This window comes from Pseudoliparis swirei, chromosome 20 (genome assembly GCF_029220125.1).
Source record: "Pseudoliparis swirei isolate HS2019 ecotype Mariana Trench chromosome 20, NWPU_hadal_v1, whole genome shotgun sequence".
Classification (NCBI taxonomy): domain Eukaryota; kingdom Metazoa; phylum Chordata; class Actinopteri; order Perciformes; family Liparidae; genus Pseudoliparis; species Pseudoliparis swirei.
This window is the reverse complement of record NC_079407.1, coordinates 16,239,415-16,264,146: the sequence shown is the minus strand read 5'-3', so window position 1 is coordinate 16,264,146 and position 24,732 is coordinate 16,239,415. Positions and strand designations below refer to the sequence as shown.

The following is a 24,732-nucleotide window of genomic DNA, read 5'->3' as shown; positions in this document are numbered from 1 at the left end:
AATGTAATTTTGAGAAAAAAAATTGATTGCCGTTGAATAAACATTTCAACGATGTAGCTATCTGCGATGAAAATAAACCCGGGAATAAAAAGGATTTCATAAATTCTTGAATCCGCGTTACTGTTTTTGCAAGATGAAGGTGGACTGACTAAATCTGCAGCAACAAATGTAGACAATAGGTGGCAGTATAATCAAGCACAAGCTTATGATATCTTCAATATAATTCCATTCATAGCATGCATTTACTGAGCTCTAGTTATACATACTTTATTATTGGATTGCATTAATACATGCATGAATGCTTTTGGAGGAGGGCACACACATACACAAGTTGAAGTGGTATATTTATTCAGTTTTATTATAAACATGAAACATAATGAAAGCAGCTGAATTTAGTTATGAATTTGTATACAATCACATAAGCTTAAAACATCCCAGCGCTTCAGAAATGTATGCTAAATCAATTGGTAATGCAAAAAATACATAAATACCATATCTTAAAATAAATTACACAAAATAAAAATGCACTGCTTGTGGACTAAATAGTTGTTTGTTAAACAAATTGAAATTCACAATAAAAAAATGATTTGAGCAAAGTGTACCCCCAATGCCTTGAGTGGCTCTGAGCATATTAAACGTAAGCTTTGGGTAGGGTGGCGTCTGGTAGCACCATTTGAAAATCACAATGCAAACTAAAGCTATTTGCATATTTCTGTTAATTTTACATTTTAAATTCTCAGCTCACAGCCACATACTTCTGATAAATAAATGCAGAGACAATAGCTCTCACATTACTAAAAGTAGACGATAGTCATTTTTGTAAGACTTTATCCATCTATCCAGAATTTGTCAGGCAGCTGAAATCCTTAGACCTTTGTAACCACCAAGTGATACTATTGCTTACCAATGCACGGTGTCCATGAATTCACATGCAAAGTAAACAAGCAAAGCTTTTTGCAAACTTAAAAACTGAGATGCATAAGTAACAGGACTAATGTTTGCAGTTACAATTGTAGACTGACTTTAGAAATAACACAAAGTTGACAAAAGTTCTTACAGTTTTACCACAAACACCGTTACAGTCATGAGATACAACCAACAAATATGGTATTACATTCTCTGGATATGTATTTGGAAGAAACAAACTGAAGATTGATAACTGCCGTTTCAAATGTCCCACTTGAATTATTTTAATTATTTGACTCTGGCATTGATAAACTATGTAGTCCTTGATTCAAAGTTCATATGGAAATATCACAATTTATCACTTTTTGTTGATCATGATTGAAAACAAACATTTCACAAAGGACTAAGCTCACACTGAATTCTACTTTTCTTCCACATAGACAATCAAATACAACAAACTAACAATGGACATTGTCTTTACACATACACATACATTTGACCACTTTTAATAACAATGAGAAAACAATGGCCATATATATGTATGTATTATTAACTAATATCTGAAGTTTAATGAAGACAATTTTACATAGCTTGTGTGATGAAAATGTCGGTAACATGGTGGCAAGTTTAACAGCATTTAGATTTTTTTTCTCAGCCTTTACATACATATTTACAATACAGGTTAACTTTTTTAAATTTCAATTATTTAGAAAAATGTTCCCAGTGAGATATGCATCTGCCATACAAATGTTGTATAAATGTTCCTAACATTAAGAATTCATTTTGTTTTGCATCTTCACAGTTTAAAAGAGGAAATTTAACGCTTACATGTATGTTGTAGTGACTGTAATTGTGTTCTCAGTCTCTCTCTGAACAACAGACCTGTTTGAGTTGGGGAAATGCATCAGCTGGTGCTCGGGTAGGACCTGAAAACCACATAGCAACATGTGAGCACACCTTGTTCTTCATTAGTGTAACCATGGTGATGTTCTCTGGCCCACTGGATCTCCATCTTCTGCAGCACACCTCGGTCACTGGTTGGTAGGTATTTCTCTTAACCCTCCACACTCCATCCGACTGCATTGATCCGTCTCTCCTCAGTACCTGTTTTGATGCTCGTAGTGCCATCGGTTGAAATCAATATTAAATGCCACGATACTGCCAGAGGCCATGCCTGTGATCAAAGTCCTGAAGAGCAACACAATCATGAGATTAAATTAAATCTTAATGTCAAGAAACAGACTATAAACCATAAAAAGTGTGGGTAAATAGACAATCATTGCATTAATCTTATTACTTGTCATATTGTAATGTATTGCATTATGTTTTAATATTTCAAAGGTGTGTTTATACATGCAAGGAACTAATGTATTAAAATGTGTCTCATGGTGTTGAATGAAATGAGCACAGGAGGTCATCAGGGGCTCTGACTTTAAATCACGGGGTTCCTCTGACAACTGAAGTAGACCATTGAGTCCGAGTATCTTACTGCAACCTCTTTGCCCTTGTGTCCGAGGATGGCTGGTATGTAGGAAAAGCAGCTGATTTCACAGGGTCGTCTTATACTGCTACAGCCCAAGGGCTTAAATGCTCAAGCACAATGAACAGAGCAACAGCAGAATGTGCCTCTATAAACCGAGTTACGGTCCATGGCTCACTTGTGATACCTAATGTCAACTTACTGAGTGGATATGGAATTTTTGTGAATCTATTATAATATGTAAATGTTAACTTACTAAAGTTATTACTTGTATGACATATACATATATATATATATATACATACATATATGTATACATATGTATATATATTTACATATATGTATACATATGTATATACATACATATGTATATATAAATATATATGTATGTATATATACATATATCTATGTATATAAATATAAATATACATACATATTTACAGTATATGTGTATATATACATATACAGGACTGTCTCAGAAAATTAGAATATTGTGATGAAGTTCTTTATTTTCTGTAATGCAATTAAAAAAACAAAAATGTCATGCATTCTGGATTCATTACAAATCAACTGAAATATTGCAAGCCTTTTATTCTTTTAATATTGCTGATTATGTCTTACAGCTTAAGAAAACTCAAATATCCTATCTCTAAATATTAGAATATCATGAAAAAGTATAAAAGTAGGGTTTAAACAAATCACTTGAATTGTCTAATTAAGGCTCGAAACACCTGCAAGGGTTTCCTGAGCCTTAGACAAACACTCAGCTGTTATAAATCTTTTAGTATACTTGGTCTGAGGAAATATTAATATTTAGAGATAGGATTTTGAGTTTTCTTAAGCTGTAAGCCATAATCAGCAATATTAAAAGAATAAAAGGCTTGCAATATTTCAGTTGATTTGTAATGAATCCAGAATGCATGACATTTTTGTTTTTTTAATTGCATTACAGAAAATAAAGAACTTTATCACAATATTCTAATTTTCTGAGACAGTCCTGTATATGATATGTATGTGTATATATATATATGTATATATATATATATATGTATATATATATACATATATATATATATATGTATATATACATATATATATGTATATATACATATATATGTGTATATATACATATATACACATATATGTATATATATATATACACACATATATATATATATATATGTATATATACATATATATGTGTATATATACACATATACTGTATATATGTATGTATATATATATATACATATGTGTATATATGCAGTGGGTATGTAAAGTATTCAGACCCCTTTAAAATGTTCACTCTTTGTTTCATTGCAGCCATTTGCTAAAATCAAAAAAGTTCATTTTATTTCTCATTAATGTACACTCAGCATCCCATCTTGACAGAAAAAAACAGACATGTGGAAATATTTGCTAATTTATTAAACAGAAAAACTGAAATATCACATGGTCATAAGTATTCAGACTCTTTGCTGTGACACTCATATTTAACTCACATGCTGTGCATTTCTTCAGATCCTCCTTGAGATGGGTCTACTCCTTCATTGGAGTCCAGCTGTGTTTAAATAAACGGATTGGACTTGATAAGGAAAGCCACAGACCTGTCCATATAAGACCGTACAGCTCACAGTGCATGTCAGAGCAAATGAGAATCATGAGGTCGAAGGAACTGCCCAAGGAGCTCGGACACAGACTTGTGGCGAGGCACAGATCTGGCCAAGGTTACAAAAGAATGTCTGCAGCACTCAAGGTTCCTAAGAGCACAGTGGCCTCCAGAACTCTTCCTAGACCTAGCCGTCCAGACACACTGAGCAATCGTGGGAGAAGAGCCTTGGTGAGAGAGGTGAAGAGGAACCCAAAGATTACTGTGACTGAGCTCCAGAGATGCAGTAGGGAGATGGGAGAGAGTTCCACAAAGTCAACAATCACTGCAGCCCTCCACCAGCCGGGGCTTTATGGCAGAGTGGCCTGACGGAAGCCTCTCAGTGCAAGACACATGAAAGCCTGCATAGAGTTTCCCAAAAAAAACACAAGAAGGACTCCAAGACTATGAGAAATAAGATTCGCTGGTCTGATGAGACCAAGATTGAACTATTTGGCGTTAATCCTAAGCGGTATGTGAAGAAAACCTCTTCCAGAGTCCTCTGAACCTCAGACTGGGCCGAAGGTTCACCTTCAAGACAATGACCCTAAGCACACAGCTAAAATAACAAAGGAGTGGCTTCGGAACAACTCCGTGACCATTCTTAACTGGCCCAGCCAGAGCCCTGACCTAAACCCAATTGAGCATCTCTGGAGAGATCTGAAAATGGCTGTCCACCAACATTCACCATCCAACCTGACGGAACTGGAGAGGATCTGCAAGGAAGAATGGCCAAGGATCCCCAAATCCAGGTGTGAAAAACTTGTTGCATCATTCCCAGGAAGACGCATGGTTGTATTAGCTCAAAGGGATTCTTCTCAGTACTGAGCAAAGGGTCTGGGTACTTATGACCATGTGATATTTCAGTTTTTCTTTTTTAATAAATTGGAGAAAAAAATTCTACATTTCTGGTTTTTTCTGTCAAGAGGGGGTGCTGAGTGTACATTAATGAGAAATAGTATTAACTTTTTAGATTTTATCAAATGGCTGCAATGAAACAGAGTGAAACATTTAAAGGGGTCTGAATACTTTCCGTACCCACTGTATATACACAGACAACCGAAAGTATTGAAAAGGACCACGGATGATTAAAATATAATGGATGTATATCTCATATTATTCAGGGTCTGGACTAAATGTTTAAGAATGCTGCAGTTATTCTGTTGGCCCCACTTTGAGAAGCTATACTGTGTTTGTTGATTGGGTTTTCTCTCTATATTGGCCTCAAAACTGCTGTCATACAACTGCCTGCTCTGACCTTTGATCGTGCGATAGGTCCATAGCTCGGATGCCAGCATCACAGCCAGGGTAGACGTATAGCTGTTTGAAGTCACAGGCCTGCCACACCTCCACCACTCCATTATCCCCTCCTGTGGCCAGGTTGTTGCCGTCACTGCTCAGGAGAATAGCCTACAATTGGTTCAGAGAGCGGGTCAACAGGTCACTTACAAATGAACTTTTATTATACCTTCTAATGACAGTTATCTTGCATTTAAAAGATGTAATTGAATAACAAATCTCTATATACACACATTAAACACCAACATTTGTGATTGTAGAGCTTCATGTGCAATATTAGAATAACATGCTGGAGCGATTTGCAGTAGCTTTGGACACATTTCAGAAGGATAATGGTAATACTATTTATACAATTATAATAAGAACATTTACATCTCAAAACCTGGCAGGGACGACTTCTAATTATCCCCCTATAATGTATAGCGGTATTATGATCCAGGCCATGTAAAGTATTTGATCCACAAACATACTGTATCAGTCAGACTGCTCACTGAATATCTTACTATCCTTTTTTATAACATTGTAAAAATAAATAAATGTTGTTTTACTTGTATTATGTTTTCAGGTAATCATGAATTAACATCCTGTTGCACGCTACTATCATCTTATCCAAAGTGAAATCACCAAGCAATCACATATGTAATGTTTTTTCAAAATGGCATGGTATTTGAATCCAAGCTTGGTTAACTAAAGATTTGTAGCTAACCACTATTGTTAAAGTATCTAAGATTACAAATTAAAAAAGATGCATCCACACCTCTAATTGATTATATGGTGTCAAAACGTCAGCCTACCCTAGTGGAATCATTGCCTTCCATCTGTGCCAGCAGTTTTCCATTAATGCTGAAGTTGCAGAAGTGGCCCCTCTCATAGTAGATGATGCAGTGGCCCTCGCTGGACACTGAGATGAGCCGTGGGCACTGATAGTAGTCCGGTCCCTCCAGAGCCCGAAGCAGGTCTCCTGTGATGGTGTGAACCAGACATGGACCTCCTGTCGAAGCAAAACATACACAGGCAAATATAACCAAACCGCTAACATGTAATAATAATAATGCTATCATGTGAAACATCTATGTTGTCATTATCAATTGGATATCAACATGTCTGCAGCGTGCAAAGAGATATATTCCTGTCCCACCACTCTCTGTGAGGCATTTGCATGTTATTCAGCTGGGTAAGAGTTTAAAAGTCTAGAGTTTTCATTTAAAGTAATACCTGTCTCTCAATGTGGGTTTGTGATAGACTCATTTAAAGTATTGTATTTCAATCTGCCAGCTCAAACCACGAGTGCCCCTCACTTGCTCTTTCCTCTCTGATGACAATGACATGAAAGGGAAACAGAAGTGTACACCGACCTTTGGCTCCGCTGATGACCAGGCCCAGCTCTGCACAGACTGACACACACACAACTTCCTGGTCATGACCCGTCAAAACTGCTCGTGGTGCTGGATAGTCACCTAAAGAATGACACATACACAATATAGTTAACAAAATGTATTGATTAATCAACTTAGTCACTTAAAACATCTGAATACCTGAATAGGTGATCTAAATATACTGGGCAAAAAATGGGAATTCCATGCAATGGTCAAACAACCAACAAACCTTCGCATGAAAGAAAAGTCAAATCAAATCCAAAACACGAGCAATGTGATTGTGACACACATCTGCGAGCAGGGAGGTCCCTTTGAATTGTCATGTAAATGCGAGGATGCCCACTGATGGCAGCCGAGCAACTTGATTTCATCCCATGTGTCACATGATTGATGATGACCAGGGGAGAGGTTAGTGAGGGGAGTTTCTCGCCACCGGAGCCGACCTCTTGGCTCACTCTGAAATGCACTGATCTCCAATACTGAATGAACCTTCATCATATTCCTAAATACTGTTGCGTCTTACGGATAGTTTAACATATTTAACCCGTTACTAACATAATGTAATCAAGTGAAATAATCTGTATTGAACAACAAAAAGAAATGATTGCAGACCAAATATAGCCAATGAAAAGCAAATAAACTAAAGTGTACATGAAGTATTAAACCACAGATGGGGGGTAGAAGGGGGTAGATAGTTAGCAGTTTGTGTCAACAGAAAAATAAGAATAATTACATTTGATATATTCTTTTATTTTTATTTATTTATGTTGTATTGTGACTTTTAAATAAGATAATGACACTTCAGTTGGTGTGTTCCACTAGTGATGGAAACTCATGCTCAACTAACACCAATGATTATACACTATGTGTTGGTGTCCACACGTGACTCAAAGTTCAGCCAATTCAGTGAAAGTTTCTCTATCCACCACGATGACAGTTAAGTCCTGATAGATAATGTGGACACATGTCAGACTGCTCTCCTCCTCTCTTATCCCCTCCTGCCCCATCTTCTCCTCTGCAGCTGTAGCAGACCAGTCAGCGAGCTGGACTGTGATCGATGCAGCACAGTCCCTTAGAGACCAGGACCTGAGCAGCGCTGTCAGTCCCAGCACCCACTGCTGAGGAAGCTGAATAGGACAAGTGTCAGAAAAAGCCTCCAGGGGGAAAAAGGAACCTTGTGCAGCTCACCTAACCGACAAAAGATTCAATCAGCCTGCCTCTCTCCTAGCCCTTGGGACAAGCTAAAGTCACCCACCACAATTACCCAGTGCAAATATCCCCTTGCACCGGTGTGATGGGCCGAGTCTGTGAGGCAGGGCCATGATTGAGCTGGAAGTTATTTCAATTATTATACATTTAAGACACATGCAGCCTTTCGGGGCACTTGTGAAATCAATTTCTTTGGCACGCCAAGGGGATGAGGAAGCAGTGATCCGGAGGGCTGCTGATACATATTCACACAACCTTCAACCAGCAAAATAGAAAATGTAATAGGTATGAAATCACCAGAATGACACTTGTGTAAAAGATTGTGAAATGAAAAAGAAAATAAGTACAGGAATAAAGAGGACTCTGGTGCTCAGTGTGACATTCATTTGAGGGCTTCAAGTGTGAAGAGATGAAAGGCCAGTCGTGCTTTATCCCTGAGGATCCTTGCAAATGCCTTCCATTTATATTTGAACGGAAGTGATAATGACCGGCTGTAAGTATGTGTCCAATGCCGTGTCAAACATATAGTATGTAAAGTTTTAAGCTGATTCTGCACTGCCCTTGTTCCTTCACACAGTCCATGTTACCACACATTTTCTCTGCATTCTAGAACCAAGCTAGGTTATTATCTGCTGCCCCACAGTGTTTCTGACATCATGACATATTGATTAGATATTGATAAGACACTGGACGCGATTTGATTGAGGGAAAACCCATCCTATGTTTTGTTTCTTGAGATGAGCTGTGTCGTTTCCTTCTCCATTGTCCACTTGAAGATGCATTGTAAGCACCAGCAGCGTGAATATCAGGGGAATACTGTTTTCCTGCTGCAGTAACACAAGTGCTTTTGCCCCTTGCTAATTGGAGGCAACCAAGCTGAAATTCTTAATTAACTGTCGGAGTCTCTGTGAAGTTAATTAGAGACCATTGCAACAATTCAAAATACAAAATACCCCCCCCCCACACACACACAAACCAAACACACACACCCTTTCCCATCTACAGTTTTCCAATTCCACACCATATTCCTCACTTGAAATGTATATCTGTTTTTCCTACTCTGATGGATTGTTTTCAGTGACAATAGGCAACTGAACGAACTGAGCAGAATAAATAACACTGGGGTCTATCATTTTGAATGCCAAGACATCTGGAGTCCTCTACTTGAAAGCAGCACTAATGTGTCATATCTACAGTGCTTATAAATGATCCCCTCTGTTTAAGCTGTTTTTCCATTATTGATCAAAGGCTCTTGCTTAACAGTCAAGGAGTATTTTTCGCTGCTGAAATACGAATCAATGTAAAAGATTCCTGTAACATTGTCCAGAGGATGATGCTATTGTATAAACTCAGTGTGCATGTGGGAGCATGGCACGTGTGTAGTCTTTCTCTTACTCACTGTTATTTGGATTGTCGCCGATAATATGGTGCCGTCCACTCCAATACCACAGCAGAAGTGTAGCATCCCTGGAGCCAGACACGATGTAGCAGTCTCCCCCAATGTAGGACTCTGATCTGGCCAGACATGTCACCACGTCCCAGTGGCCAAAAACTATCTGGGTCAGCATGCCTAAAGAAAATATGTACACACATGTTTTTGGTGTTGTCAATTGATAGTCAGATGTTCCTGAAATTAAACCGGATAAGACTCCTGCTGGCTGTTTTGTCAAAGCCCCACTAGCCCCATTGTATTCAAGAGCGTATTGCATGAAATAGTGGAACAATGTTTGTGATTGGCAGTTCCCAGCCTCATGGTTCCTCTTAAAATGGAACAAGTTCTGCTTGTTACCCCTCATCGCAGATTATGGCTTTAGTGTGGACAGAGTTGAGCAATCCAACCCACAATAGTGTTTTTTCTCTTTTAGCTTGTAATATATAAACGATCGTTGTAGGCAGGAAGTGTTGAACCTATCCAGTATTAAAGAGAAAAAAATAATTTAAGAAAAATAAACACAACAGATCTTTTTCCCCATGTTGCCAATCCTCTTGTGAGATGCATCTCATCCCCTTGGGGCTGTCGTAACCCCCAAGTTAAAATCATTTAGTAAATGCTGCTTGTTAAGCTGCTGTGATAATCATTTATATAACTAAACAGGTATGTTACTGATATTATCATTTTGCTCCGGGGGAATTATTGTCGAAGGAAAGTAAATTAGCAGAAACAACCTTTTTGACTTCTTAATGAGTTCCAGTGTATTACAGTATATTGATACATGTTTCTACAAAGCTCGTCAGGAGAGAGCAAGGACAATACTGTCTTATTCCCTATGTAGCACTCCACACATCGGTGCACACCTCTATAGAAAATAGAGTTTACACTGTAACCTACCTGTTTCGGAGGAGTACACACGAAAGCTCTTGTCCCAGAAGCCACACACCAGTATGTAACGGTTGTCAGCTGTCACCACAAAACAGTGTGTTGTGATTTGGATGCTCTGGTCCACTAGGTCTGTGATCTGACGCTTGTTGCTTCCACTACTGTTGGCTGTGTAGGAAAAGGCAAAAACAGAACTCATGTCAGTATCTGAGGTGTTCACGCGATACATTTAGCCCGTATAGCTAAATCGGACATGAAAGCCAAAGGTCAATAATGATCAGTTTGATGGTGTTTTTTCAATTAAAAACAAGGAAGCTTACTCACCAATCAGAGAATCCATCTCTATAGGAAGTTGATGGGCCTGCTCAATAGAGTAGCCTGGTGCTCCTCTGAGACCTGGATTCAGACAGGGATACATAAGGAAATTAATCATTCATGTTATTTCTCACCTCTGCACGTGTGCATTCTTACACATTTCATCCATACAATCTGTACCTGGAGCCAGTTTTGAAACGGCAACATGCCTAAAAATATGGAAACCATATTATCATCATTATTCTGAACACCCAGACCACATTTCCCTCCTCGCCGACAGGATGGCAAGGGTGCTACAGCTGTGTTCATTATTGTGGGAGCAGCAAGAGCAGCCAGAGCAGCCACACAGCGCGGACTCTTTGGTCCTGAGCTCAGTGTGTCTCTACAGTGACAGATGGGGACGTGTGAGGAGAATGTGGTGCAGTTGCGGCCTAATTTCCGAGTAACCATTGCTTTGGCCCTCTGACCCTGAGGTGAGGCTGATTCCCAGGGAGGGGCTCTGTGGGTAATGTTGTTCACACATGTCTGAAAAGGAACATGTGGAAACACTCATGGTCAGCTTACCTAGGAGGTGCTAGCCTCTCACATAGCCAGCTGGCTACAGCTCTATTATGAGCGGCAGGCAGGTTTGTGGGAGACAGTGATGAAGTGATTGTACAGGGCCACTGCTGTGGTAATTATCACATGTGGTATATCAACTTTTTTACAAGGGCTTATGTGTATGCTTGAACACAGCACCTGCGATGTGTGTTGAGCTCCACTCACCAACGGTATTGTGCCATCGGTTGACGGCGAATACACGGCTGCAGGTGACAGTGACCACAGCAGGTATGGTAAGATGGGGCAGAGTGTTGGCGGAAATATGCGTTACTGGCGAATTGGATGGAAACTTCAACACCATGATGACATCCTGCTGCATCTGGTCCTTGAACATGAGAGGACTCTGTGAAAGGAAACACTATTTGAGTAGAAGAGAGAAAAGACGGGGTGTGAAGGATGGAGGGATGTGATGGTGATAGAGGAGGAAGAGTACAAGGAAAGAGCAGCAGGAAGAGGAAGGGGACGGCGCAGGAAGGCAGGGATGAAGAAGATGAAGAGAAGAGGTATGAAAAGATCAGAGAAAAAGAATGGAAAGAGACAATTAGTGTGGAGGTTGGAGAAAAAATTGGGTTCAGACACAGAGGAGAGCTTCATGCACTGCCCCCTCTGGACAGTGCAGTCAGGCGAGGGACTGGTCAGACAAGGGTAAGACATGGAAAACTGAAATGGTGTATGCTGTAAACGTGAGATGGTGCACACATGATACACATGTATCAGACAGATTGAGCTTTGTACAGAAAGAAGAAGCATCCAAAGAGACAGCATGAGTTTTTTTAGATGAGCTTATTTCACCACTGTACAATTCATCTCAACCTTTAGAGCATTGGAGTTACTACATGTATAGCACAAGTTACAACAATGGAGGTGATGGGGATCCTGACCATACTCTGAGTTGTGTACCAGTTTGAGCTCTTATCTTATCCCACATTGTGAAGGCTTTTGGCAGGAGTGTATACAAATATTGGAATCTGTTCCAAAGATAGAAAATGTATCTAAAAGGTCTGAAAGGGATCTGCCGTACAAAGAGAGAACCATGTGGGGAGAATGACAAAAGAGGGGAGCTATTAGGCCAGTAGGGAGCACTCTTCCCTTTACACCACACTGCTAGTAGGAAGTAACAACCATGAAACAAGGCAGCCAAACTGGGACTGAAAATGTGTTATATTGTGGGTCTGTGCCCTACATTAAGTAAGCCCTCTGAAATATTCAACTTTTGTTATAACAAAGTGGAGATTGAGGAATATATATGTGCGTATGTTAGGATAGTAATAAATTAGGAACAACACGGGCCATCAGCATCCAGGCTTGCACTGGTCGACAAGTCCTCTCTCACTCACACTACCACCAGAGGTGCAGAGAATTTTCCCAGCATGCTCGTGGCTCTCACCAGGTGCATGGCAGAGCTGCGTGGAGGATGTGGCTCAATAAGCAACTGAGATGGCGTCTGTCCAAAGCTCTGGATCTGTGCCTCTGTGGCCTGCGGGGGAGAGAGAGAGAGAGAGAGAGAGAGTGTAGAATGGGAGAGAGAGAGCGCGGCTGTCACAATCAATATGCATCAAAGTGATGGGTCAATGCGTTACTTGACAATGCAAGCAAATCCTAACTCAGCCGTGCTTCTGAGGAAAGGGGGAGGGAAAGGGGAGCACTCCCAATCCGCCTGGGTGCCCCCCCCCCCCAAGCCTGCAGAGTCATCCAAGTGTTAGTATGGAAGAGACAAGCCTTTTCCTATTAACATGCTTCAGTTAACCATTCCTATTTCCAGGCGCAGGGGCCCCGACTGCATAAACGTTAACCTGGAGTGACATCCAGCTAAGACTGCAGCAGGCCGGCCTGCTTTTAGATGTTCTTGTGCTTGAAACAAAGGAGAAAAGCATGTCCATGCACACACATAAGTATGAAACAGAGGCACAACATCACACAAGCCAACCAAGGCAATTTAGCAGAGAGTAGGCTACCTTGCAGAAGGATGACTTTTTGGTTATATATAACGTGAGTATGGATACTTGAGACAAAGAAGAAAACAAACTAAAAACAGCACATGTCACACCCCGAGTACAAGGGAAACAACTGGAGGAATTGGGCATTTAATATAATTTGAAAAAATATATTTGTACCTTTTATAAAGACAAAAGATCTATATGGCCTCCAGTGAGTGAGGAAAGGATAAGCAGTGAGATCTGCTGAGTTTAACTGAAAGTGGGGCACTCCATGGTAGAAGTGATTGGTGTGACTGGAGCCACGTCCACTATCAGAGGGGAGCTTGTAGACGTCCGTCAATGCCACTGTGCACAATGGAACATACATCGCTCAGCCTTTCGCCCGCCCTTCTGACTGCCTGGGTGACTAGCCCTCATTTTTCCTCCGCCTGTACACACCACTCACAATCAAAAGGACCTATTGGGTACCACATGCCACAGAGGGAGATGTGAGACGGGAAGTTTGGAGGTGATACTGATTCAGGACAGGCTACCTGCAAGCCAAACAGTCTCCCCCAACACCCGCTGGTCACTTCCTATCTTCCGCAGCACCAATAAAGGCGCTGTCCACACAGTTGAGCGCTGTCGCACTGCAGTGAAAGTTTAATGCGAGTTGGTGAGCACATTTGGCAACCATTAACTGCTAGTCAGTGTTTCTTTACAACGCAGTTCGTCAAGTAATAAGCAGCTGACATGGCTATTAAAGGTTAGGTTTGGGGTGAGGGTCATGATGTCTGATCAAATAAAGAAATTTGATACAAAGGTCAGAAAGACTGAGGAGGCCATGTGGACAACATCACCATATTTATTGTGATGAGTCCAATACCAAGGAAACTGGGCAGCTGCAAATCCCATTCTGATTGTCTTAGACAACCTTGACACCCAATAATTGTTTCCAGAGTGCAAGGGGACAGATTTGTCCATATGTGTTTGTGTGTGTGTAGGGGGAGGGGGGTCTGACTTGAAGGTTAACTCAGAGACATGTTCCTCCACTGTATGATCAAAACATGTCAATATCTCGCAGGTGCTTCAACACTAATCCTCTCTGAGGTATGTCAGAAACATACCTATCTCCGTTTGAGATGGAGAGCACTTAACAGGCAGTTCATTAGTTTAAGTCACTTCAGGCTCTGCTTTTTTGGCTGATAAGTGACACTTATTGCCAAAGCCATCTGGATGATCTCCCCTCCCAGCAACAACTGCCTTGCTTGGATGAGCACCAAACATCCATCATAACACCCTGTGTCTGCATGTCTGCATGTGTGACTTTGTTCGCATCGGATTTTAGCATGAGCGAAAAGCTTCAGAGGCGAGCTGCAACTCTCTTTCTATCTGCTGCCTGGTTCCCAAACTGGTGACAGAGAGACTCCTTGGAGGATGATCCCCCAACAACGTCCTCCGGTGCACTCATGCAATGCAGCAACACAACAGCGCTGTCAGACAGAATGCAAACATGGCCTTGCATTGACCCGCTAAGCAGCGTGGGATCATGGCGAGTCACGACACCTGAGATCAGCAATGGCTACTACAAATATAAAGCTGCTCAACCTTTAACCTTTTGACAGATTTACTTTTAAGTAGTTCAACTGATTCTATAAACAGATAAAGCAGCACAGAAACTACACTGACCCATGCCAAAACACATAAACAAACAAATGTATGTAATTTGTGTGTGATTGTGATACTCCCTCGTGTGACGACACTGCTGCCCTTTTTGTTTAAGATAAGCTTATCTGGATATATTTAAATCCTTAAATACGAACAAAGAATTAGCCTGCGGATGTTTCTTGAGTGACAGCTTGAGAGTTGAAATGAGCACTACTGTATGTAGGAGCAGAAATGTCTCAAACAATGCATTTACCAGTCGGTGATTCTCTCTAGTGCAGTCATCATCAATGACAATGCACACCGAAACTTATTCTTTGTGATACATATGAAAGACATTTCTTATTATTAAGGTCAAGCATTTAACCACTTGGGTCCCATCACTATGAGAATATCAAGGGGAAATCAATTGAAATATACCTCAGCTGCTTCAATCCCTTCATTGGCTAGCCACAGCACACTTTGTTGTCTCTGTCGATTCAGAGTGGACGAGAGCGACGGTGGCAGCTGAGGAGGAATGGAGTCCCACTGATGAATAATGTGTCTGTTTACTTCTTCATGACACAGCGGCCTGAATCAAGGGGCTGCTGTCATGTTTTTCCATAAGAGAAAGCTGTCAGGAGGAGCGTAGCATAGAAGCACCGCTGTTCCGACAGTGTGCCCAGTAGAGCTGTCATCGTGCCCTCAACCAGAGGCCCGATGGCATGTCAGAGGGTGTTATCATTTCCATCTGACACACGGGCGGAAATTATCTCTCATGACCTCTAATTCATTGACATTTCAAATGCCTTAATTGTTATGACTAACACCTGATATGCAGCTTCACCTGTCAAGCCCAGAATGAATCAATACCCCGGAGTCAATCGTCACACTTCAGCAGGTCTTAGCGAGACATTCATTGGGCATTTTTCGATGCTCCACCTTACTGACTCAGCCAGGCAGCTCACAGACCTGGCCTGTGCAGGATAGTAGGTGTGTACAAACTAATGTGAATGATGGTATGATAAATCCTTTATAAAAAACCAATCAATCATTTACCCATAGAGCGTGAAGGAAATATCTCAACTTAAATTCAACCAGAAGAAAATTAAACTACAGTCAAACTGTTTTAATGTAATGAACTTATGAATTATAATATTGGCTTTGAAAAAATATTCCTCTGAGACAATACATCTAAACCAGTAATATAACATAATACTGGATTGTAATATATACATATATTTATCTTCTACACTATATTTTTTAAAGTATTATTGATACAAAATTACAATGATCTTTGTTTGTAATCGCTCGTGAATCTTCTGTGCAATAAAAAAAACATTATTATACATTAACTACACTGTCTAGACTTATTTATAATGCATTTTTAGGATACTGCTTGGATTTAGTGTATGGGGTTTAGAAGGTTATATTTTATGTAACAGGGAGAGAAAGAATCTATCTGGGATGAGAAACATGATTGAAGTTATGAAGGCTTGTCGTAATTAGTGCTCATCATACCAGCATTACATCAGTTGCAATTAGCTGAGGCAATTTCTCTCTCCTGCACAAATACAGTCACATGTCACAATAGCGACAACATCAACTGGGCACAATTAGGGAGTCTGAGTAGCAGGCTTCCTAATGTGCAACTAACTAACACTACTGTCATCTCTCAGGGTAACAGTAGGCAGGGTGTAAGACAGCTAAAAACCCCTCATGCAAAATAAAAAAGGCATCACCTAAATCTTTCTCAAAATGATGAAAACCAAACCTCTCACAATATGGTTTAGTAATTAGATCAGCCGAATCTTCCGCAGGTGATTTGCATAGTGGTCACTTGATAAATAAAGGCGCCCCTGGAAGTGACAGTATATAAATGACTTGTTTTGCAGACAGCAGATGGTGGATATCACAGGGAGAGACAAGCTCAAACTGGAAAGTACCTCAATGCATGCCAGCTGCTGCAGTCTCTGGTCCCCTTTCCCCTCTACGCAATTAAGCTATTCACGAGTAGTACAGCCGAGCTAACAGATATTCAATTAATTTTGTTAAGAACAAGAGGATTCAGTCCCTTATATATTGACAGAGTGACCTCTGTTGATTGATCAAAGAGCTCAATGAGATTAACTGATCTGATCAAGGGAAGGAACACACAGTGTATTGAGCATCAGTCAGAAAAGAGGAAAGGATCCTGATGTTAGGAGGACTAGGATGAATAATGCAGACAGATATTAAAAGATTACAGTTTATCTGAGATCGAGAGAGAAAAAGAAAGAGAACATTAATAACTCAGGTCCACACAAAATGATGCTAATCTTAAAGCAAACTCGATGACTCAGCATCTCTGCCACATTCTCCCACAGTCTACATTTGCATGACACAATAATTGATTGACAGATGCATGCTATGAATGCTCGCGGAGCTCCAACACATGCCAGGACAAATAGAGACAGGAAGTTGTGACTATGTTGAATAAGAGAGGGGGGAGGGGCTTTATCTCCATGGAAATAAATGCATGCATTTGTGTGTGTGTGTGTGTTTGTATCTGTGTGCGTGGTGTGTGCCTTACCTCTCTGAGCAAAGGGTCAGCGATACCGTCCAGCTTGACGGAGCCCTCGTACGTCAGGTAGTGAAAGACGTTGAGGGCGCGCACCGCCTCCGGGCCTCGCTGCTTGTAGCCGAAAATAAGGTCAATCCACTGATGCAGCTGACATGACACAAACTCGCTTTCCAGGGCCTGTGAAAGAAGTGCAGGGCAATTAGAGGTGAGAGGGAGACCAGTATAACACAGCACATGGGCCAGCAGACACAACACAAATTGTTCAATGAACACAACAAAACACAGCTTACTTTACTTTTTATGCATATGACCTACAAGGGCATGACATCATATACAACCACCCAACACTAATGTATTGTTTGAGTTAAACAAATAAACAGGTAAAGTATATATTTGACCTGTTTTACCGTGCATAGATATGACAGAAAATAAAATTAAAATAAACTGTACTCCTTCCTTATAATGTAATAAACTAACTCGGGACAAGCCTTCCATATCACATTTCTCTGTCTACACCGACCATTTTTGCATGGAGACAAATAAATTGGTTAAAATCAAACAGGCATCCAATTTACTGTAAAACCATCCGCAAGAAACATTGATAAATTACTTTATTATTGTGTTAGTGAGTGATTTAGGATGTGATTCAATGCTGATAATTATTATAAATATAACAATGGAAACCATGCAATGGGGGTGTTGCTGTATTGTTCCACAATATGGTACAACATATTTCCTATGCATCGTGGTGTAAGGCTTAGCTAGAGGAATTTACACTCCTCCCCTCCTGTCAAGAATAACAACCATTACCAACAAAGCCTGCTCGAGCACACAGAGGCAGAGTTTGCCACAGGGCATATCACTTCAATTGAAAGTGGCACATGCAAAGATGGGAAGAGGGAGGAAGAGAGCTGGAGGGAGAAAGAGGGAGGGAGGGAGGGCAGGGAAGGGAAAAAGAGGAAGAGTGAGACAGAGTGGTAGGCAGAGAGAGAGATTCACTGACTAAAATGAAATAATAGAGGAAGCGAGAGTGTGGGCTAGCTAGGCATCAGAACAAAAGACAGACAAAACAATGGAGGTCTGTGAATGTCTGCGTGTTGAATACACTGGTCTGCAAATTTAACAATGCAAAGCAGAATCACACATGTATCCTCAAACAGTTGGACAATATTGAATGTAATCCTTTATTTCAGTCATCCTGTCCTTGTTTTGGAGATGCAGACATGCCCTTAACAGCTCCCTGCCTTTCCCGTCTATCTCCCCTCCTCCCCCCAAACTGCCGGTACACAAGCCTGATAGAGCTCAACCAGGCAGCAAGGGTAGAGCACGGGGGAAAGGTCACCTACATAAGACCAGCCCAGCTCTGTCACTCTAGCTGAAAAGGTCAAGTGTGTTCCCAGAGCCTCTTCCAACCTCTGGTCCAACAACACTGTGGCCCCCCAACCTCAGGATACATAACCTGCATAACACGTTGTCTTCCTACCAGTGCTTTTAATGTTTCTGAGGTTTTAAGAAGGAACTACTTATCAGGCCTACATTAAAATGCACATATGACCATTCATCATGTGACTTTGAATGAAATTGAGGTGAATGTTTGAGTTTCTACAGTAAGTGATTCCAGATGAAAGAACAAGGGTTATCTGACGGAAAAAGATATGTTGGATCTCCATTTCTTTCTCCGTGCTGCTCCTGAAATCTGCTTGGAGTAGTGGTGGACCACATGTTGATAGGCTTTGGGTTTTAAGCGGACACGCACAGGCGTTCACTCAGTCACGCACACACACACACACACACACACACACACACACACACACACACACACACACACACACACACACACACACACACACACACACACACACACACACACACACACACACACACACACACACACACACACACACACACACACACACACACACACACACACACACACACACACACACACACACACACACACACACAGAGAAAGGGCCCTGTACACTGCCAAAGTGATGAGTCCCAACATCACAGAAGGTAACACTATAGGGCAAACTTACCCTCAGTACTGTCCTTTAGTGACATCACTGGGGTCAGGGGTACAGTGTTATTATTGAGCGGTGCACTACATTAGATGCTTCATGAATAACACAAGGAGACATAGATGCATGAGAAGGTTAGAAGGAAGAGGAAATGGATTTCTTTGTTGCTGTGAAGAGCAAAATAATTTATTTAAACGATGAATCTAAATGACATAACCCTGACCGAATCTCAGTGTAGGACGACAATAGGCTATGTTGAGTTGTATTATAAGTCCAAAAATACACCACGGTACTCATCATGACACGATGTTGTGTGCCATATACTGTCGTCGTGAATGAGTCATCTCTGCTGATGAGTGTTATGAGGGGCCACTAATCAATATACTTTACTTATGTATCTTGGAAAAAATGATGAAGAGTTAGTCCAGTTATTTTATAGTGTCATTACTGCACAATAATTTGACACGGAATAAAAGGAGGAGAAGCAATGTTTTTTTGGCAAAGAAAAAGAAAAAGCAGAAAAAAGACAAGAATGAGGTGGTGTGTTTTCTCATTAATATTTATGTTTCCTGATATTACATTTGGGTTATATAGGGAATATTATTATAACATGTATGGACCATTTGGGCTACCATTTTAGCCTGACACATGCCTAAACCTTACCATTCGGTTGATCCTAACAAGGTCTTCAGGCTTCTTGGCCCAGGCTGGCAAGTCCACATCACAGACCATGGTGCTGCCCTCCCTCATTCCCAGATGATAACCGTTACTGTTGACAAACATCTCCGGGAGGTAGTAGAATTCAGGAATCAGTTCCTGCGTTTTAAAGGAAGAGAGATGTTCGATTTGTACAGCTCACAGACGAGACCACAACTATTAGAACCACAATTGTCACCATATTATCGCCCAAGAATTCAAGAGAGTGCAACAAATAACATATGTGATGACAGAGCCACGAAAAACCGAGAAAAGGCTATGTATCCCACTGAGATGAAGTGAGAATTCAAGGGGAAAGGTAACACAAACAAACTTAACAGCAGGCCACAAGAAGGCGGTGAAAGGTGCTAGTCCAGTTATTCCAGGCAGAGGTGTAATGTGTGTTAAATGAAACTGGAACCGAGTTGGGTTTTTCTGCCTGGTCTCTGGGCTCTTGTGATGGGGTCAGGACCTCGCAGCAGAGGAGAAGTCAGCTGGTAAGGAAGCGCCTACATAAAGCCTGGGGTGATTCCATACGCTGAAGAAGAGAGACAATATTTACCCTTGTTATGAAGACTATTCCTACATTTTTGGGAATTTCATGTACTACTACATATCATTTCAGTGCACCATTTTTATATCAGAATCAGAGATCCGTTTTTTTCTCCTCCAAAAACACATCTTTTACAAAACTCTTTGGCAAGATTCCATACTGTCCTTGAAAGTTATAAACATATGCCATACAGCTCTGCACAGAATTGAGATGAAGTGTGATGACCGTTCAAAAGTTTGGGGTCATCCAGACAATTTCGTGTCTTCCATGAAAACTCACTTTTATTTAACAAATGAATTGAAAATTGAATAGAAAATATAGTCAAGACATTGACAAGGTTAGAAATAATGATTAATATTTGAAGTATACATTTTGTTCTTCAAACTTCAAGCTCAAAGGAAGGCCAGTTGTAGAGCTTATATCACCAGCATAACTGTCTTCAGCTGTGCTAACATAATTGCACAAGGGTTTTCTAATCAGATATTAGTCTTCTAGGCGATTAGCAAACACAATGTACCATTAGAACACTGGAGTGACAGTTGATGGAGATGGGCCTCTATACACCTATGGAGATATTTCATTAGAAACCAGACGTTTCCACCTAGAATAGTCATTTACCACATTAACAATGCATAGTGTGTATTTTTGATTAATGTTATCTTTATTGAAAAAACAGTGCTTTTCTTTGAAAAATAAAGACATTTCTAAGTGACCCCAAACTTTTGAACGGTAGTGTATCTAAAAAAAATGTTTGCCTTAACTTCCATAGAAATCAGAAATAAAATGTTGGCCTCCTGAATGTCAAGCTGTCAATACAAAAACGATGGCATGCTTTGAGTAGGTATTGGGTTCAACATGCGAAACTACCAATATGGTTATTTCAGAAATTCTAAAGAGAAAGCATTTGCAACATAAATTACTGTATGTATACTCTCTGCGATTTTGCCGTACCCAATCTGACCCTTTATCCTCCCAATCATACAGCTTAGAAAGGACGAGTTAGTAAAGCCTCTGCACAATTAGGCATATGCACACAAGGAATGTAGATCCTCCACTCTGTCCTCATTAGAAAACATACACACAAGACAAGTTAAATGCTGTTGTCTGTTTCTTAACCTGAGCATTTAAAGGAGGGTGCGAGACAGTATTTTTAGTCAATGTAACAGGCTTGTTTTATATGTTTGTCAGATTAAGTGGTACAATTAAGTTGTATATTGCCTATGAGATACATAACGGGCAGAGCTTTTAGGCCTCCATAAATCCCAGGGTTTTGATAGAACAAGTTAGCATGACATGGTACAGGCCAATCACACTGCTGGCCTGCTGTTGGTCACTTTGCACCCTTCACATACGAAAGGAAGGGCGCAAGGTAGCCATTCCTCTCAGCTTCCCTCTGTCTCACACACACACACACACACACACACACACACACACTTTCCCTCCACATTTTCATTCGTAAACTTCCTGCCGTAACTCACCGCCAAGCCGTTAAAATTGCCAGCTCTGTTTTCAAGCCCGCCTCCCATGGCAGCCATTAATTCTGCGACAGCATCGTAATGGGCTAACAAGTCAATCACACATGCCTCCGTTGCTTTACACTGTGTCACCTTAATGACATGTTCGTCAAAATCTGTCACCGGTGGAGTGCTGCTGGATTCCTTCAGACAGCATGGTGGCAGTTTGTGTGTGTGTATGAGACAGTATATGTGTGTGTGTGTGTATGTGTGCCCACTACTTCCAAGAAAAGTCAGTTTATCCCTGCACATGGTGCCAGTTTAACATAGCTGTGTACGCATATAGAAATAAATGAGAAGTTTGGATGCACAATAATGACGGGGTGGTCGAGGAGGTGAGGGCACAGGATTGTTTCCATTTGACTTGCTCTTTTAGGAGGTCATCCCCATCAGGGGTTCAGCCTCCCTTGGTCTTGTCGTCATTACGGCTGGAGGAGGACGGGGTTAATGAAGGGGAGACCCTGGTAAAAACAAGCGGCCTTCTAATCAGAGACCTGATGGCCCGCTCGGTGTACTGGGCCGGAGCTGACCTTAACCCCGCTCTCTTTGCTCAGTCGCTACATTGTGGCTGTGCGTGGCGTTAGTGTGTCTGTCTGTTCGAGTGCCTTGCAGTTTGCATGAATGGAAACCTATGACTTTGTATTATGATGCTGGAAATGATTACATTGAGCAATGCCCTTTTAATACATAGTATTAAAATAAGAGAAATAACTGATATTAAAATGAGAATCAAAAGGATCACAGCAACCTTCTAAATGGGATCAGCCAATAAAGTGGCATTGCCTCATAGTTTACCACTATGGCACCATGAGTAAACCAAACAAGCTCTTGCTTAGTATTTTCCTGCTTCTAATACATTATGAAATACTGTTAGTAATCCAACAATGTCCTCCACAGTACAATGCCTCTCCTAATAGATCACTAACCATCCAATGTGTGTAAAAACAAATGCATGCAGACATACAAGTCGTTGAACGTAGGCTGTATTTGTTAACAGGGTGGCTTTGACTATTCAGCTGTTTGCTGGCTCGCAGCTTTCTGCCTCTGTCTCACATAGATGGCTGCTCCCCCCCCCCCCCCACCCCCCATCCCGGTGAGTAAAAGCCCTGTCCGTACATAAAAGACTACATTTTAAATAGCTTTTGTCATTAAAGCTTTATTAATTGCCTGGGGCAACACTACCCGATGTAGGGTGTGCTCGAAATATTATGACACTTTGAGGTCAGTGCGTATTTCTGCTGCGTGTTATGCAGTGGGCAAAATGGAGGCGTATCAGCAGGGTTCAGCGTTTTTGGTGACTGCTCTGTGGGTTTGCAGTGGGAGGGCTTTGTCTTTCTCTCAGACACAGCCTTTGTTCAAACTCATGAGTGCTTGCATGCACAGATACAAGACCAGTCTACCTTTGAGATGGTTTGTTTTCTGCATGAGCTAAATCAAATGGGAATTTCTAATTGCTTAGGGTATTCCTGTACACTATGGGTCTTTGAGATTCGTTGTTTGGATAAGGCATTTATAATTAATGGTATATATTTTTGCAGTTGTGTTGAAGCACATTGGCTGAGAAAGGGAGTATAGCAAGTCGGAGGCTTGATATGGTTATATTGCCAAGTATACAGTCCATACTGTAGATAATGATCACATGTTTGACCTCCACTTGTTTTAGGGAACACTTTATAGACCTTTGTATCCGAAAAAAAACACATACATTTTACGTATCACTTTTCTTGTGATTCTCACCTTTACGTCATAGGTGTCCCTCTGACAGTTTCTCCATGAGCGGGCAACGGCTGAAAAGGTGCGGTCAGGGTGGTCAAATTTGTTGTTATTTGCACTAAGGAGGAACGTGGTGAAGGGCTCCTACAGAGAAAGCAAAAAAGACATTAAGGAGATCAAAGTTCTGCACCCACTTGATCTGCTTTTCAATTGTAACCATCATAATCAACATAATGAAAATATCAGCACTGTTTTGAATTTACTGGATTAACATGCAGCTTAATAAAATACATCTGAAATATTCTGGATTCATATTCTGAATTACTTATTTCAATGTTCTTCTTTTCAGCAGTCGACTTAAGGATCTCTGTCATTCATTGTATCAAAGCCTGGGGGAGAATTAATTAGTGTTCTTCCTGAATACAGTAAGCCATTATGATAATTGGCTCAAATTTGGTTTTCTTGAGATGGCGACCATCGCCGATTGAAGCGGATGGATCACTCACCAGAGGAAGAAAGGGATTGTAGGAAAAAACCACAGAGACCAATCTAACTGCTGTCAAGGGAGCTCCCTCAGTTCATCATCCCATTCCTACTAATGATGAAGGAGGAGTATAAATACAGTACAAAGCTCTTTCAAATTAATAAGCTGACTTCAAAATCAAATATACACCAAGGTTATAAGGGCCTGTTTGGTGGGGAACCGATTGGGTTAGAGGGTGTATGCTTCCTTCTCTTTCAGAGTAAATGAAGACAGTGCTCAGTAACCTTGATGGACATGTCTCCAGCGCTCACTAGGTTGCCTGAAACACATAAACCTGTCACAGCAGCCTCTGTAAATCATTACCCAGCCACTCTTTATTTAGTTCACATATGCCGGTTTACTGGCCTGTGAAATGTGTTTTCTGAGCGCCATTGGTCTAACTCAGGCCCAATCAAATTGAGATGTTGAGCTGTTTCCT

At 40.9% G+C, this 24,732-nt stretch overlaps 1 protein-coding gene across 7 annotated transcripts in view; it reads right to left on the bottom strand.

Moving 5' to 3' along the window:
• Positions 1-251: 251 nt before the first annotated feature.
• The window catches only part of nbeab (neurobeachin b), a 188,102-nt gene continuing 163,621 nt past the window's right edge, over positions 252-24,732 (bottom strand). For 2 of the 7 annotated variants that reach the window (XM_056440918.1, XM_056440923.1), the window contains 12 exons: positions 23,795-23,914; positions 19,958-20,110; positions 17,283-17,450; positions 12,538-12,627; positions 11,316-11,508; positions 10,560-10,631; positions 10,248-10,403; positions 9,318-9,488; positions 6,689-6,790; positions 6,128-6,324; positions 5,293-5,444; positions 252-2,094 (listed from right to left, as the gene is read on the bottom strand). In XM_056440918.1, the coding sequence (XP_056296893.1) occupies positions 2,004-2,094; positions 5,293-5,444; positions 6,128-6,324; positions 6,689-6,790; positions 9,318-9,488; positions 10,248-10,403; positions 10,560-10,631; positions 11,316-11,508; positions 12,538-12,627; positions 17,283-17,450; positions 19,958-20,110; positions 23,795-23,914 (1,665 nt within the window). In that variant the 3' untranslated portion in view covers positions 252-2,003. Of the gene's footprint in view, positions 2,095-5,292; positions 5,445-6,127; positions 6,325-6,688; positions 6,791-9,317; positions 9,489-10,247; positions 10,404-10,559; positions 10,632-10,730; positions 10,760-11,315; positions 11,509-12,537; positions 12,628-17,282; positions 17,451-19,957; positions 20,111-20,463; positions 20,529-23,794; positions 23,915-24,732 lie in introns of those variants that run through there. The other 5 variants (XM_056440921.1, XM_056440924.1, XM_056440922.1 and 2 more) reach the window with 4 other exon arrangements.